Source organism: Bombina bombina, chromosome 9 (assembly GCF_027579735.1).
Source record: "Bombina bombina isolate aBomBom1 chromosome 9, aBomBom1.pri, whole genome shotgun sequence".
NCBI lineage: Eukaryota > Metazoa > Chordata > Amphibia > Anura > Bombinatoridae > Bombina > Bombina bombina.
Window position 1 is genome coordinate 259939775 of NC_069507.1, and position 16135 is coordinate 259955909.

Sequence of the window (16135 nt, forward strand, 5' to 3'; positions counted from 1 at the left end):
CGATATAAATATATATATATATGTATATGTATTCTTAAAATAATAAAGAAAAGGAGAGTTAAGTAAAATGAACATTAAAAAAAATGAAAATGTGAGTTGTACCTTTCGAATGTTTCAATTAATTTCAGACTATTTCTCTTTTCTTCAGGGTGATTCCGGTGGTCCAGTTGTCTGTAACGGAGAACTGCAGGGTGTGGTGTCCTGGGGTATTGGATGTGCCCTGTCTGGCTATCCTGGAGTTTACACTAAGGTGTGCAACTATGTGTCCTGGATCGAGGAGACCATCGCTAAGTATTAAACTTAACAACTGCGGAAATGACCTGAGTCCTGGAGTATTAGGAGATGTCAATAAACAAGCAAATACAGATCTTTTGTTATGTGTCTTCTTTTTCAATATCAGAATTATTCTCAGAGGTAGTGATATAGCAGCAATTGTACTAAGTTCCAGAATGCAGTTCAGTTCTGAATAGAGGAGTTAAAAATATACAACTGCACAGAAAATAATATATTTACTCTGTGGTTTATTGATATATTTTATGAAACAATAAAGGTTACAGTATTAATAAAACCTACTGCTGGTTAGTAAATAGCAGGTAGTGGTACAGGTAGTTACAGCTGTGTTATACCGGTTATACAGAGGCATCCACTTATCAAGCCTTCAACCGCAAATACGCTGGAATTTCGCAGTGTATTTGTGGTGAGCCTGATTCCCCTTAGTTATCAAACCCTACAGACCGGAAAAAGTATTATTTAGTGACGTAGCATAGGATCTGCCGGACTCAGTCCGACACAGATTGATGCTTACGTCATTACAGATGTTCCGAATGCAAATTCGGCACAATCTGACTACTTTTGCTAGTTATCAAATTTACAGGCAGCAGTTCAAAAAATATGTTGAGCTTTTGAAAATGGATGTGCGCCAATACTTTTCTGTTTGTGTAATTACTGGGTCATATTGGCAGCACTCCCAAAAGATGTGTATATAAACATTTTGTAAGGTGTGCTAAAAAACAGATTTTGTTATGTCCTGGGGCTGGGATAAGCTTAAACTAGGTCCCACTATAGTATTGAGTACTTATTATGAACATATTGCTATAACACAAATCAGTAATCAGTTTGCAAATTTATTAAAACATAATGGTTACACTAAGCAGTGATTAAACTATAATTGCATTACTTATCTTTGAGTTTTAAATAAGACATTAATAGCAGTGTACAGTGGCACACAGGCAGGTCATCAAGATAGCACAGAGACTCAGCATAATTCAGTAGAATACAGGCAGCTAATCTCATAAATGCTGTATGAAACTGCTCTCGAAGATTTTACCCAGCAGACTACTCAGCTCCTTAGCAATTCTTATCATTAAACCTACAGGTTTCGCAGGTGTGTCTAGCGTTATGTCAATCATAAGAGTGTTTTTCATAACAAGCAAATGTTCTCAAACTAGCCTAGCATTATCTGTCTTTTAGAATGTTACATCCCACTCTTTCTAGATAATATCTGCCATGAGAACAGACAGAAAAATACAAGAGTAGCTTATTTCTTAAAGGCAATACTCCTAAAGTCTACAAAAAGGGGAAAACTAGAACAGCACTAAGAAGCAAAACATATAAGCCAGCAGTGATAAAAGAAATATTATGTGCTCCACTAAACATGTCTTCTATCACTTAAAAGCATTTATTTATAATAGTATACATTTACATGGATGCAATAATAAAACACTTAAGAATTAATCTACTTAAGAAATCATGTGACCGATCACAATAAAAAACTGCAGCAAGCGAGATGTTTGTAATCAGACTGTTTAAACTGTTAAAGCCAAAATATATGACACTGAATTCTTAGTTGCCTACCTGTAAATATGTTCAATTCATGTTTGCAATGTCCACATTAATATTGTATAGACCAACTTTTTTGTAGTTTTACACCTTTAAATTTAAATTTCATATGGTATTTAGTGATGTCGTGAACAGTTCGCTGGAGAACAGTTCCCGGCGAACATAGCTTGTTCGCGTTCGCCGCTGCGGCGAACATATGCGATGTTCGATTTGCCCCCTATTCCTCATCATTGAGGAAACTTTGACCCTGTATCTCACAGCCTTCAGACACATTTGAGCCAATCAGCAGCAGACACTCCCTCACAGACCCTCCCAGCTCCTGGGCAGCAGCCATTTCAGATTCATTACGATCCTGCTTTCTTAGTGTGAGGAGGTTTAGTGTTGCTGCTCCTGACATTATAGAGAAATAGATAGCTAGGCTAGTGTATTTAGTGTCCACTACAGTCCTGAAGGACTCATCTCATCTCTGCTGCAAGGACAGCACCCCAAAAAGGGCTAGAACTTCAGTCATTTTTTTTCTTTTTTTTTTTTTGGAGTTTTATTTGCATTTGCCTGGCTTTCAGCCTGTGTGTGAGGCTCACAGCATATACTGTGTTTAGTGCCACCTCTGATATCTGCTTAACACATTAGTGTAAATTTAAACACAAAAACTTTTAAATCATTAATTTTCTATCAGGCCTGTGTGTCAGGCTTACACAGCATATACTGTGGTTAATTGCTGTGCCAGCCACCACTCATATCTGCTTAACATTATTGTAAATTTAAACAAAAAAACTTTTAAATCATTTTGCTAGTGTAATCTAATTTCATTTTCTATCAGGCCTGTGTCTCAGGCTCATACAGCATATACTGTGGTTAATTGCTCTGTGCCAGCCACCACTCATATCTTATTAACATTATTGTAAATTTAAACAAAAAAACTTTGAAATCATTTTGCTAGTGTAATCTAATTTAATTTTCTATCAGGCCTGTGTGTCAGGCTCACACAGCATAGACTGTGGTTAATTGCTCTGTGCCACCACTGATATCTGCTTAACAATCATTAGTGTATTTTTTTTTAAAAAAAAACTTTAAAATCAGTTTGCTAGTGTAATCTAATTTCATTTTCTATCAGGCCTGTGTGTCAGGCTTACACAGCATATACTGTGGTTAATTGCTGTGCCAGCCACCACTCATATCTGCTTAACATTACTGTAAATTTAAAAAAAAAAAACTTTTAAATAATTTTGCTAGTGTAATCTAATTTCATTTTCCATCAGTCCTGTGTGTCAGGTCCACATCATATAGTGTGATTAATAGCTCTTTTTTCCACCACTTATATTAATTTTTTTTTTTACATCAGTCCTCTTCTAGTGTTATTTAATTTTAGTTGCCAGGCCAGCCTGGCTGCCATTGGTGCCAGCCTGTGTGTCAGGCTGCCAGCATATACTGTGCCTACTTCCATCCTCAGTGCCAGTCCACCACTCCTATCTGGTGTAACATTCATTTAAATTTTGTAAAAATAAACTTTTACATCAGTCTTCTAGTGTTATTTAATTTTAGTTGCCAGTCCAGCCTGCCACTAGTGCCAGCTTGTCTGTCAGGCTGCCAGCACATACTGTGCCTACTTCTGTCCTGAGTGCCATCACTCCTATCTGTTGTAACATTAGTGTAACTTTTTTAAAAACAAACTTTTACATCAGTCTGCTATTATTTAATTGCAGTTTCCTGTCTGCCAGCGTGTGTGCCAGGCCCACTTTCCAACTAGTGCCACGAATCATATTTGTTATAACAGTAGTGTAAATATTTAAAATAAAAACTTTTTTGACTGTGATTCATCAGTCTGCTAGTGCAATTGAATTGCAGTTGCCTGCCTGCCAGCGTGCGTGCCAGGCCCACTTGCCAACTAGTGCCACCAATCATATTTGTTATAACAGTATTGTAAATATTTAAAATAAAAACTTTTTGGACTGAGAAACATCAGTCATCTAGTGTAATCTAATTGCAGTTGCCTTCCTCCCAGCGTGTGTGCCAGGCCCACTTTCCAACTAGTGCCACCAATCATATTTGTTATGACAGTAGTGTAAATATTTTAAAAAAAAATTTGACTGTGAAAGATCAGTCTGCTAGTGTAATCTAATTGAAGTTGCCTGCCTGCCAGCGTGTGTGCCAGGCCCACTTGCTGCCAACTATTGCCACCAATCATATTTGTTATAACAGTTTTGAAAATATTTAAAATCAAAAAATTTTTGACTGTGAATCATCAGTCTGCTAGTGCAATTGAATTGCAGTTGCCTGCCTGCCTGCCAGCGTGTGTGCCAGGCCCACTTGCCAACTAGTGCCACCAATCATATTTGTTATAACAGTAGTGTAAATATTTAAAATAAAAAAAAATTAGACTGTGAATCATTAGTCTGCTAGTGCAATTGAATTGCAGTTTCCTGCCTGCCAGCATGTGTGCCATGCCCACTAGCCAACTAGTGCCACCAATCAAATTTGTTATAACAGTATTGTAAATATTTAAATTAAAAACCTTTTTGACTGTGAATCATCATTCTGCTAGTGCAACTGAATTGCAGTTGCCTGCCTGCCAGCGTGTGTACCAGGCCCACTTGCCAACTAGTGCCACCACTCATATTTGTTATAACAGTATTGTAAATATTTAAAATAAAAACTTTCTTGACTGAGAAACACCAGTCATCTAGAGTAATCTAATTGTAGTTGCCTTCCTCCCAGTGTGTGTGCCAGGCCCACTTGCCAAGTAGTGCCACCAATTATATTTGTTATAACAGTTTTGAAAATATTTAAAATCAAAACATTTTTGACTGTGAATCACCAGTCTGCTAGTGCAATTGAATTGCAGTTGCCTGCCTGCCAGCGTGTGTATCAGACCCACTTGCCAACTAGTGCCACCAATCATATTTCTTATAACAGTATTTTAAATATTTTAAAAAAAAACTTTTTTGACTGTGAATCATCAGTCAGCTAGTGTAATCTAATTGCAGTTGCCTTCCTCCCAGCGTGTGTGCCAGGCCCACTTGCCAACTAGTGCCACCAATCATATTTGTTATAACAGTAGTGTAAATATTTACAATGAAAACTTTTTTGACTGTGAATCATCAGTCTGCTAGTGCAATTGAATTGCAGTTGCTTGCCTGCCAGCGTGTGTGCCGGGCCCACTTGCCAACTAGTGCCACCAATCATATTTGTTATTACAGTAGTGTTAATATTTAAAATTAAAACTTTTTTTACTGTGAATCATCAGTCTGCTAGTGCAATTGAATTGCAGTTTCCTGCCTGCCAGCGTGTGTGCCAGGCCCACTAGCCAACTAGTGCCACCAATCATATTTTTTGTCACAGTACTTTTAATATTTAAAAAAATAAACATTGTTGACTTTGAAACATCAGTCTGCTTTTTTGTGTCAGGCTCACAGCGTATACTGTGCCCACTTGCCCAGTGCCACCACTCATAATTTGTTTAATAGTATTGTAAGTGTACATTTAAAAAAATATGACAGGCAGAGGCAGGCCACCGCGCAGGTGCCGTTGTGGTCGTGGTGCCGTGATTCCTTTAGACCCTACAAAATATGCACATTGTTCAGAGGCCAGGTGCCAGGGACGTGAAAAGTTCTGAGGAGGACCTAGTTGAATGGCTAACACAGGATACCCAATCTTCTACAGCTTCTGCTCCTAGTCCTAACCTTGACACACCATCCACCTCCAGCTGTGCTTTGGGCACCTCTCAAGTGACCAGTGCCACTCGCCCCACCTGCCGCCACCATCAACACTAGCACCACAGCTGCTTCACTTGATCTGTCAGAGGAGTTATTGACACATCAGTTGGAAGAAATGAGTGATGCGCAACCATCATTGACAGAGGATGTATATAACAGTGATATGTCTCAGTCAGGCAGCATTACAGACATGGAGGTAAGGTGTCTGTCAAGGACATGTTTGAGTATAAGAAGCCAATTTCCCAAAGTCACCCCCTTGCACGGCGTCTGACAGCTGGCTTGTCTGAACTCTTAGCCCGCCAGTTTTTACCATACAAGCTTGTGGAGTCTGAGGCTTTCAAAAAATTTGTATCTATTGGGACACCGCAGTGGAAGGTACCTGGCCGAAATTTCTTTTCACAAAAGTCAATCCCAAACCTGTACTCGATTGCATGGCTCTGCAGAGGAGTTGGTGACACCGCCACGACTTGCAGGCAGGCCTGCTTCTACCTCCTCTACTCCTCCTACTCCATCCTCTTCCATATCCTCTTCCTCGGCTGAGTCCTCTTCTGCTGCTGCATCTTGCTCCACATCAACGGCACCCCCCCAGCTCCCCAGGTACTATTCAACATCCCGGATACGGCAGTGTCACGCTGTCTTGGGGTTGACTTGCCTGAAAGCCGAGAGTCACACCGCACCAGCACTCATGTCCTCCCTGAACGCACAGGTGGATCAGTGGCTGACTCCGCACCAACTGGAGATTGGCAAGGTTGTTTCTGACAATGGAAGAAATTTTGTGGCGGCATTGAAATTGGGCAAGTTGACACATGTGCCGTGCATGGCACATGTGTGTAATCTGATTGTACAACGCTTTGTGCATAAGTACCCAGGCTTACATGACGTCCTGAAGCAGGCCAGGAAGGTGTGTGGCCATTTCAGGCGTTCCTACACGGCCATGGTGCACTTGTCCGATATCCAGCGTTGAAACAACCTGCAAGTGAGGCGCTTGATTTGCGACAGCCCGACACGTTTGAATTCAACACTCCTAATGTTCGACCGCCTGCTCCAACAAGAAAAAGCTGTTAATGAGTATATGTATGACCAGGGTGCTAGGACAGCCTCTGGGGAGCTAGGGATTTTTTTTGCCAAATTACTGGACGCTCATGCCTGTAGGCTCATGCGTCCTTTTGAGGAGGTGACAAACCTTGTCATTTGCACCGAAGGCAGAATCAGCGAAATCATACCATTTGTTTTCTTCCTGGAGTGTGCCCTGCAAAGAGTGCTGGATCAGGCCGTAGATGAGCGTGAAGAGGAAGAGGATTGTGAGGAAGAGGATTCAGAGGAGGAATGTGGCTTTGAGGAGGAGGAGGAAGACCAAGCACAACAGGCATCCCAGGGTGCCTGTTATTGTCACCTATCTGGTACCCGTGGTGTTGTACGTGGCTGGGGGGAAGAAGATAGCTTCAGTGACATCAGTGAGGACAAGGAACGGGACATGATTAGCTCGGCATCTAACCTTGTGCAAATGAGGTCTTTCATGCTGTCGTGCCTGTTGAGGGACCCTCGTATAAAAAGCTGAAGGAGAACGACCTGTACTGGGTGTCCACGCTACTAGACCCCCGGTATAAGCATAAAGTGACTGAAATTTTACCAAATTCCCGCAAGTCGGAAAGGATGGAGCAGTTCAAAAATAGATTAAAAACTATGCTTTACACAGCGTATAAGGGTGATGTCACAGCACAACGGGAATCTAACAGGGGAAGAGATGAAAGTAATCCTCCTCCTCCTCCCACAACCACTGCGGCAAGGACAGGACGCTTTCCTTATGTGTTGTTGATGGAGGACATGCAGACCTTTTTAACTCCTATGCATCGCCAGAGCCTTTCGGGGTCCAGCCTCAGAGAAAGACTCAACCGACAGGTAACAGACTACCTAGCATTAACTGCGGATCTCGACACTCTGAGGAGCGATGGACCCCTTGACTACTGGGTGTGCAGGCTTGACCTGTGGCCTGAGCTATCCCAATTTGCAATCGAACTTCTGGCCTGCCCCACTTCAAGTGTCCTGTCAGAAAGGACCTTCAGTGCAGCAGGAGGTTTTGTCACTGAGAAGAGAAGTCGCCTAGGTCAAAAAAGTCTTGATTATCTCACCTTTATTAAAATGAATGAGGGGTGGATCCCGAAGGGACTGACATTTGGCGATACATTTGAGTAAAAAAGGCCTGATGATGAGATGAGCTGCCTTGGGCTACAAATCGTACACACGCTGGCGTATTTTTTCTTCGAATGCAGGATGACTTGCGTGACTTATCCACCAACAACTAGTGTTCAACCCGCAAGGTTTTAGGGCACTTTCTAACTGTTTTACAAACATCAATTTTTCTGGCCGCTGCTACAGCAGCGGCTGCAACAATACCGAATTGTTCATGCATTTGGACATGCCTAAATTTTCTGGCCTCTGGTGCTGCACTGTGGCTACAAAACCCAAACCAAAAAACGGCACATAACAGTGATGAAACTGTTAAGAATAGTACTCAGTCATTAACACACCACTCATATCTGGTGGCACAGTAGATTGCACGTGCAGTGCCCCAAATTTTAAGTAGGAGGACCGACCAAGCATCTTTTTCCATCTCACGGTTCCGAAAAATTATCTATGGTTTCCTAAAAACGATGCCATACCAGTACTTGATTGTGCTAAAGGATGTCATACGTGGTGTTTCATGCTGTTGTGCCTGTTGAGGGTCGTGGACCATCGTATAAAAAGGCTGAAGGAGAACGACCTGTACTGGGTGTCCAAGCATGGTTTTTTGTTCAATTTCCCTGTTCCTAAAAATTATCTCCGGGTTCCTACAATCAATGCCATATCTGTAATCTATTGTGCAAAAGGATGGCATATGTGGTGTTTCATGCTGTTGTGCCTGTTGGGGGTCGTGGACCCTCGTATAAAAAGGCTGAAGGAGAACGACCTGTACTTGGTGTCCAAACATCTTTTTGCATCTCCCGGATGTAGCATTACTCCACTAGGGGGTCTCCCTTCCTCTGTCCAAACCCAGGGGTGGCCACCATATAGTGGGACCAGAGATATAGTTGCTGAGACTGGGGTCAAGCCAGCAGGTGTATCTCCCGCAGCTGGGCTGGTCTCAGTGGACTCCCAGTCAGGTAGCATCCTCTCTGCACTGCAGCTCTTTCTTAGCAGGTATCGTCTCCTCTGCCTGTCTGCTTCTAGGCAGGAATAAATCCACCTGCCAGGCTGCTTCTTGGCCGGAATTGATCCCTCTGCCTCCAAATAGTGGGAACAGGGCTATCGTGGCTGAGACCGGGGTCAAGCCAGCGGCTGTATCTCCCCCAGCTGGGCTGTTCTCAGTGGGCTCCCACGCATATAGCGTCCCCTCTGCCTGTCTGCTTCTAGGCAGGAATAGATCCCTCTGCCCCACTGCACACTTCCAGCAGGTATCATGCCCTCTGGTTTCTTATAGGCATGAATCGATCCCTCTGCCTTGCTTCTCCTTTCAGGCAGGCCAGCTCTTTGCATACAGGCCCACAGACTCTGTAACAGATCTCTCTTGCAGGGAGAGGTGCAGCCAGAATGCAGGGTCAGAACCTCGGCAACTGGTATACCTGAAAGAATCAAACAGCACAAAAAGGCAATCCCGGACCCCAACCTGTACTCCATTATGCAAAAGGAAGTAACCTTACCATGGTTCCCTGACCACACGTCTTTTAATACTCTGTCATTGAAATAATATATCTATCAAATCTATCTATCTAATCTATCTAACTATCAATCGTATCTATCAAATATATATTGCATCTATCGATCTCTGTATTTCTTATCTATCAAATGTATATTGCATCTTTTGATTTGCCTTGCTGCTCCTTTCAGGCAGGCCAGCTCTTTGCATACAGGCCCACAGACTCTGTAACAGATCCCCGTTTTAGGGAGAGGTGCAGCCATAATGCAGGGTCATAACCTCTGCAACTGGTATACTTGATTGTGCAAAAGGAAGTAACCTTACCATGGTTCCCTGACCGCACGTCTTGTTGTTATATTTGGTGAGGGTCATCAGACAGACCGTATAGACCTCCCCCGATAGGGGGAGTAAAAGGGATTAAAGTGCTAAGAATAGTACTAATATAAACACAACCTAGTTACGATGGATCCCAGACCGCATGTCTTGTTGTTATATTTGGTGAGGGTAATCAGGCAGGCCGTATAGACCTCCCCCAATAGGGGGAGTTACAGGGATTAAAGTGCTAAGAATAGTACTAATATAAACACAACCTAGTTACGATGGGTCCCAGACCGTATGTCTTGTTGTTATATTTGGTGAGGGTAATCAGGCAGGCCATATAGATCTCCCCCGATAGGGGGAGTTACAGGGATTAAAGTGCTAATAATAGTACTACTTAACACAACCTAGTTACTATGGGTCCCAGACTGCATGTCTTGTTGCTATATTTGGTGAGGGTAATCAGGCAGGCCGTATAGACCTCCCCCGATAGGGGGAGTAAAAGGGATTAAAGTGCTAAGAATAGTACCACTTAACACAACCTAGTTACCATGGGGTCCCAGACCAAATTTCTTGTTTTTATATTTGGTCAGGGTAATCAGGCAGGCCGTACAGACCTCCCCCGACAGGGGGAGTTACAGGGATTAAAGTGCTAAGAATAGTACAACTTAACACAACCTAGTTACCATGGGTCCCAGACCGCATGTCTTCTTGTTGTTATATTTGGTGAGGGTAATAAGGCAGGCCGTATAGACCTCCCCGATAGGGGGAGTAAAAGGGATTAAAGTTCTAAGAATAGTACTAATATAAACACAACCTAGTTACCATGGGTCCCAGACCGCATGTCTTGTTGATATAATTTGGTGAGGGTTATCAGGCAGGCTGTATAGACCTCCCCCGATAGGGGGAGTTACAGGGATTAAAGTGCTAAGAATAGTACAACTTAACACAACATAGTTACCATGGGTCCCAGACAACATGTTTTGTTGTTATACTTTGTCAGGGTAATCATGCAGGCCATATAGACCTCCCCCGATAGGGGGAGTAAAAGGGATTAAAGTGCTAAGAATAGTACTACTAAACACAACCTAATTACCATGGGTCGCAGACCGCATGTCTTGTTGTTATACTTTCTCAGGGTAATCATGCAGGCCATATAGACCTACACAGATAGGGGGAGTAACATGGATTAAAGTGCTAAGAATAGTACTAATATAAACACAACCTAGTTACCATGGGTCCCAGACCGCTTGTCTTGTTATTATAATTTGTCAGGGTGATCATGCAGGCTATATAGACCTCCCCCGATAGGGGGAGTTACAGGGATTAAAGTGCTAAGAATAGTACTACTTAACACAACCTAGTTACCATGGCTCCCAGAACGCATGTTTTATTATTATACTTTGTAAGGGCAATTATATATCTATCAAATCGATCTATTTATCTTCTATTGATTCTATCTATCAATCTATGTATATCTATCTATTAAGTCTATCTATCTCGTGGCTGGACTGATTTGATTCAGCCACTTGTGTTTAGGCCAAATTTGAAGTAGGAGGACAGACCAATCATCTTCTTCCATCTCCCTGTTCCAAAAATGCAGCCCATATAGACCGCACCCGATAGGGGGAGTAACAGGTAGTAAACTGCTAAGAATAATACTACTTAACACACCACGGGTCCCAGACCGCATGTCTTATTGTTATACTCTGCCCAGGGAAATCATATATCTATCAAATTTATCTATTTATCTATAAAATCTATCTAACTATCAATCGTATCTATCAAATATAAATTGCATCTATTGATTGATGTAATTCGTATCTATCAAATGTATATTGCATCTTTTGATCTATGTAATTCGTATCTATCAAATGTATATTGCATAGATTGATCTATGTAATTCGCATCTATCATCAAATGTATATTGCATCTATTGATCTATGTAATTTGTATCTATAATATGTATATTGCATCTATTGATCTATGTAATGTATGTATCTATCAAATCTATCTAACTCGTGGTTGTGCAAATGGTCTGTTTGCAGTTGTTTGCGGTGCGTTACACAGGGAGTTTGGTCTGTCACTGTGAAGCGAGCGTAACCCTTACACTACCTGATCGATACTACATCATACCTGATGTTTTAAAGCACGTTATTAAAAAAAAATTAGGAATGTTAGGTGATTAAGGCACTTTATGGCTTAAAACCAGACTCTGCATCAACTATGTAATTTTCCGTGGGAGTTTTGCCATGGATCCCCATCCGTCCAGGTGTTAGTCTCCTTGAAACAACTTTTCCATCACTATTGTGGCCAGAAAGAGTCCTTGTGGGTTTTAAAGTTCGCCTGCCCTATTGAAGTCAATGGCGGTTCTCCAGTTCGCGAACGTCCGCCGTTCGCGAACCGAAATTTTAAGGTTCGCAACATAACTAATGGTATTTAGCTTCCAGTGTCTGTATTGATATTGCCATGTAGACTTCAAACAGATATTACCGGTATGGTGTCTTTTATGGTTATTAATTTCAAACAGTTCTTACGTTAACCCTGTGCCCATGGGTCTCCTCTTCAGTCCCACAGTAAGCCTGCTCTGTGTATGATTAACCTGATCTCCATGATTGCGGTTGGAGCAGAGATACTTTCTCCAAAGGATAACTCCTTTCAAAGTTTCCCGACTTTGCAGCACTTGAGTCTGCTGAAAGCGGAATGCCAAACACTTTCGCGTCACATGTTCGATGGCGGCCAATCACCACTGTCAAAAAACGACTCCTGGATTGCACCTACACAGGATGAAAATAAAGTACTCTCTGTGCAGAGAAATTGACAGGAACAATTGTGTTTAGTATTTTACAGACTCCTTCCTTGGTTATTTAGTGGATATTGCATCTTATACATAAATTAGGGACCTTATATCCAAAGGGCTTAAATTCAGAATGTTATCTGAACCCTTTTGTTCTGGATTGAAGTCACATCTGGTTATGCATCTAGGAATTTCCTTTTAATAAAGTTGTTTCTATTCAAAGCTGTTCTAAATTAAAAGATGCAATAACCACTAAGTAACCAAGTGCATTTTAGACGTAAGAGGGATATTCCCTGAGTTAATAGTTCTCATAACAGGTCTTCACCTATAGCAAGTTTTATATGTATATGTTTTGTATATATTGTTTTATTTATGTACACAGATCCACTTTATCTAACTGGAGCCGTTTTTTGACAGTGGTGATTGGCCCCCATCGAACACGTGATGCGGAAGTGTTTGGCATTCCGCTTTCAGCAGACTCAAGTGCTGCCAAGCGGGGAAACTTTGAAAGGAGTTATCCTTTGGGGAAAGTATCTCTGCTCCAACCGTAATTGTGGAGTTCCGGGTAAGCATACACAGAGCAGGCTTACTGTGGGACTGAGGAGGAGACCCCTGGGCACAAGGTAAATGTATGAACTGTTTGAAATTAAAGACCATAAAGGACACCATACTGATAATATCTGTTTGAAGTCTACCTGGCAATATCAATACAGACACTGGAAGCTAAATACCATATACAATTTGAATCTAGATGTGGCATACTACAAAAAAGGTGGTCTATACAATATTAATGTGAACATTGCAAACGTGAATTGGACATATTTACAGGTAGACAACTGAGAATTTAGTGTCTTATATATTTTGGCTTTAACATTTTAAACAGTCTGAATACAGACATCTCACTTGCTGCAGTTTTTTATTGTGATCGGTCACATGATTTCTTAAGTAGATTAATTCTTAAGGGTTTTATTATTGCATCTATGTTTATGTATACTATTATAAATAAACGCTTTTAAGTGATAGAAGACATGTTTAGTGGAGCACATAATATTTCTTTTATCACTGCTGGCTTATATGTTTTGGTTCTTAGTACTGTTCTACTGTTTTCCCCTTTTTGTATCCATTTACACGTGACAGCCATAGGGGAGGGCTGTTATTTCTAGAATTGCCATATACATATATAGAGGTTTGCACTGAGGTCCCTATTTTGACTTTTCACAATACTCTTAAAGGCATATGAGTCCTAAAGGCATATGCTATACTATTTATGTATGAATACTATATATATATATATATATATATATATATATATATAATATATATATATATATATATATATATATATATATATATATATATATATATATATATGTGTGTTCTAAAAGCAATGTTTTAATATAAACAGCTAATCATTAAATGCTTGATTATTTGTGCATGGAATCATTAAACGTTTCCAATCCCTTAATCTAAAAATAAATATTTAAAAATAAAATGGCATAATAGCCACTTGGCTAGGAGAGTGAGTTCTGTTCCTGCTGCAGTAAGGTATACTGTGCTTTTAAGGAAACCTAGAAGATCAATTAGGCCATAAATGTAGTAGTCTTTATAAGCTATATATTTTGTGGTTGCTTGTGTATTAAATTAATTCCGCTTACTCTGGCAGTAACTATTTGGATTTACTGTTTTGACTTCTGCTTCCCCTGACTATGCTTCTGTTTAACCTTTTGTTTAGACTGACTTGATTTAGGACTTTAGCTTGTTTGTGAACTTTGCATTTGTTAACTGATTTTGTGCGGACTTGCCCTGGACGGTCTGACTTAGGTTACCTTAAACCTGGATTCCTCTGCTATCGGAAGATCTGCATTTATGTTACTTATGCAAGTTTATATTCATCTAGATAGAAAGAAGAAACTTTTTTAAAGGAAGTCTTTCTTTGATTAAAGTACTACAGAGAGTTAAGCTATAAAGTTTAATCTCATAGCTCTCTTACCCATGCCCTTTGTTTTGAACACTGTGTTTACATCCAGTGCTCTAGTAAGGGCATGTGGTGAGCTGGGCTTCTCAGATATTCCAGCTTGTTTGATTCTGAAACAGCCCTTCACTAGACACTGAGAAGATAAAAGCTCGGTCTGCTTGTTATATGAAAAGACTAAAGTGAGAGAAGCTAACTTAACCTATGTTTTATAACATTTTACCAAAGTTTTCACCATTAGCTTATATATTTGTATTGTTTGTTACCTAACCCTGGTTTAAGCATGCAGAATTCATAAAGACTCTATCATTCCAGTGAGTCTCATTATGTCAAAGCTAACAAGGCTGTCTCACATTTATTTTTATTTTGTCTCTTGAACATATTTATTTACTTATTTATTTAGTTTATGTTTCAGTGGATTGTTTTGGATTGTTTTTAAGTCATTTTTGTGATGTGGAAATCTTTCACAGTGGAGCTGGTTCTAGGTAGCAAAAAGTTAAAGGTTATCAGATAGATGGAGCTGATCACGATGGGGAAATGTGGTGAAAGTGTAATTCATTTGGTAGAATAAATAGTCCTGTGGACATTTGTTTTGGACAATTGAATGTAATAAGAATGAAAATCCATTAAAATTCGGTAATTATCTTATGTTATTTCTGGTTTTCAAAAATTACTTTTGTTTTCGAATGTTCATAATTAGATTGAGTATCCACATTAAAAATGTCATTTAATTTAACAAATACTATTCAGAAGTTCAATAGTTCATGGGGTAGGGAATTTAGTAAATTGATACATAATAGATACACATATTTCAATTGGAATTTTCCTATTTTTGAATATTGCATAATTCGGACATTACATTTAAAGAGAGCATTATAAATACTATTACAAATATATTGATTCTAATTTTTCTAATTTAAATATTACATAATTCGATTTAAATTATGCAATATTTGAATTAGAAAAATCAGAATCGAATAATACATTCAAAGAAAATATTAGATATACTGTTACAATTAACGAACGTTAGAATGTTGTACAAGCATTCAAAATTCAAAACAAATTAATAAATGTGTTAAAATTAATTTCATTTTTCAAAAATTGGAAAACATTTGCCCATCTCAAAACTCACAGAAATTAGAAGGGATGGGTAGAAACCCTTAAAAAATCTGCCATTTTGAGACCCATTGTTACAGCAATTTTGTTTTTATCTCAGCGAGATATTAGCTTCAAAAAAAACACCAGAATTTTTGTTGTTTAAAAAGTTAGATAATCCCTTTGTTACTCATTCACCAAGTTTTGCATAACCAACACAGTTATAATAATATACTTTTTACCTCTGTGATTACCTTGCATCTATGCCTCTGCAAACTGCCCCCGTTATTTCAGTTCTTTTGACAGACTTGCATTTTTATCCAATCAGTGCTGACTCCTAGGAGTTTCACGTGTCTGAACTCAATGTTATCTATATGAAACACATGAACCAACTCCCTGTAGTGGTGAAAAACTGTCAAAATGCTTTCAGATTAGAGGCAGTCTTCAAGGTCTAAGAAATTAGCACATGACACTCCTAGATTTAGCTTTCAACTAAGAATACCAAGAGAACAAAGCAAAATTGGTAATAAAAGTAAATTGGAAAGTTGTTTAAAATTACATGCCCTATTTAAATCATTAAATATTTTTTTTTACTTTACTGTCCCTTTAAAGTAACACTTAAGTCAAAATGAAACATTGATGATTCAGACAGAGCAGCAGTTTTTAAACAACTTTCCAGTTCACTTCCATTATTTTCTGTAAATGTGCACAATTATTTACTGAGCAAG

The 16135-nt window shown here is 39.7% G+C and overlaps 1 protein-coding gene across 1 annotated transcript in view; it reads left to right on the plus strand.

Moving 5' to 3' along the window:
* LOC128639688 (trypsin-like) overlaps positions 1–367 on the plus strand; it is a 7528-nt gene extending 7161 nt beyond the window's left edge. Inside the window, exon 5 of the mRNA XM_053691810.1 lies at positions 149–367. Coding sequence (XP_053547785.1) covers positions 149–298 — 150 coding nt within the window. The 3' untranslated portion in view covers positions 299–367. The remainder of the gene's footprint in view (positions 1–148) is intronic.
* The last annotated feature ends 15768 nt before the right edge of the window (positions 368–16135 follow it).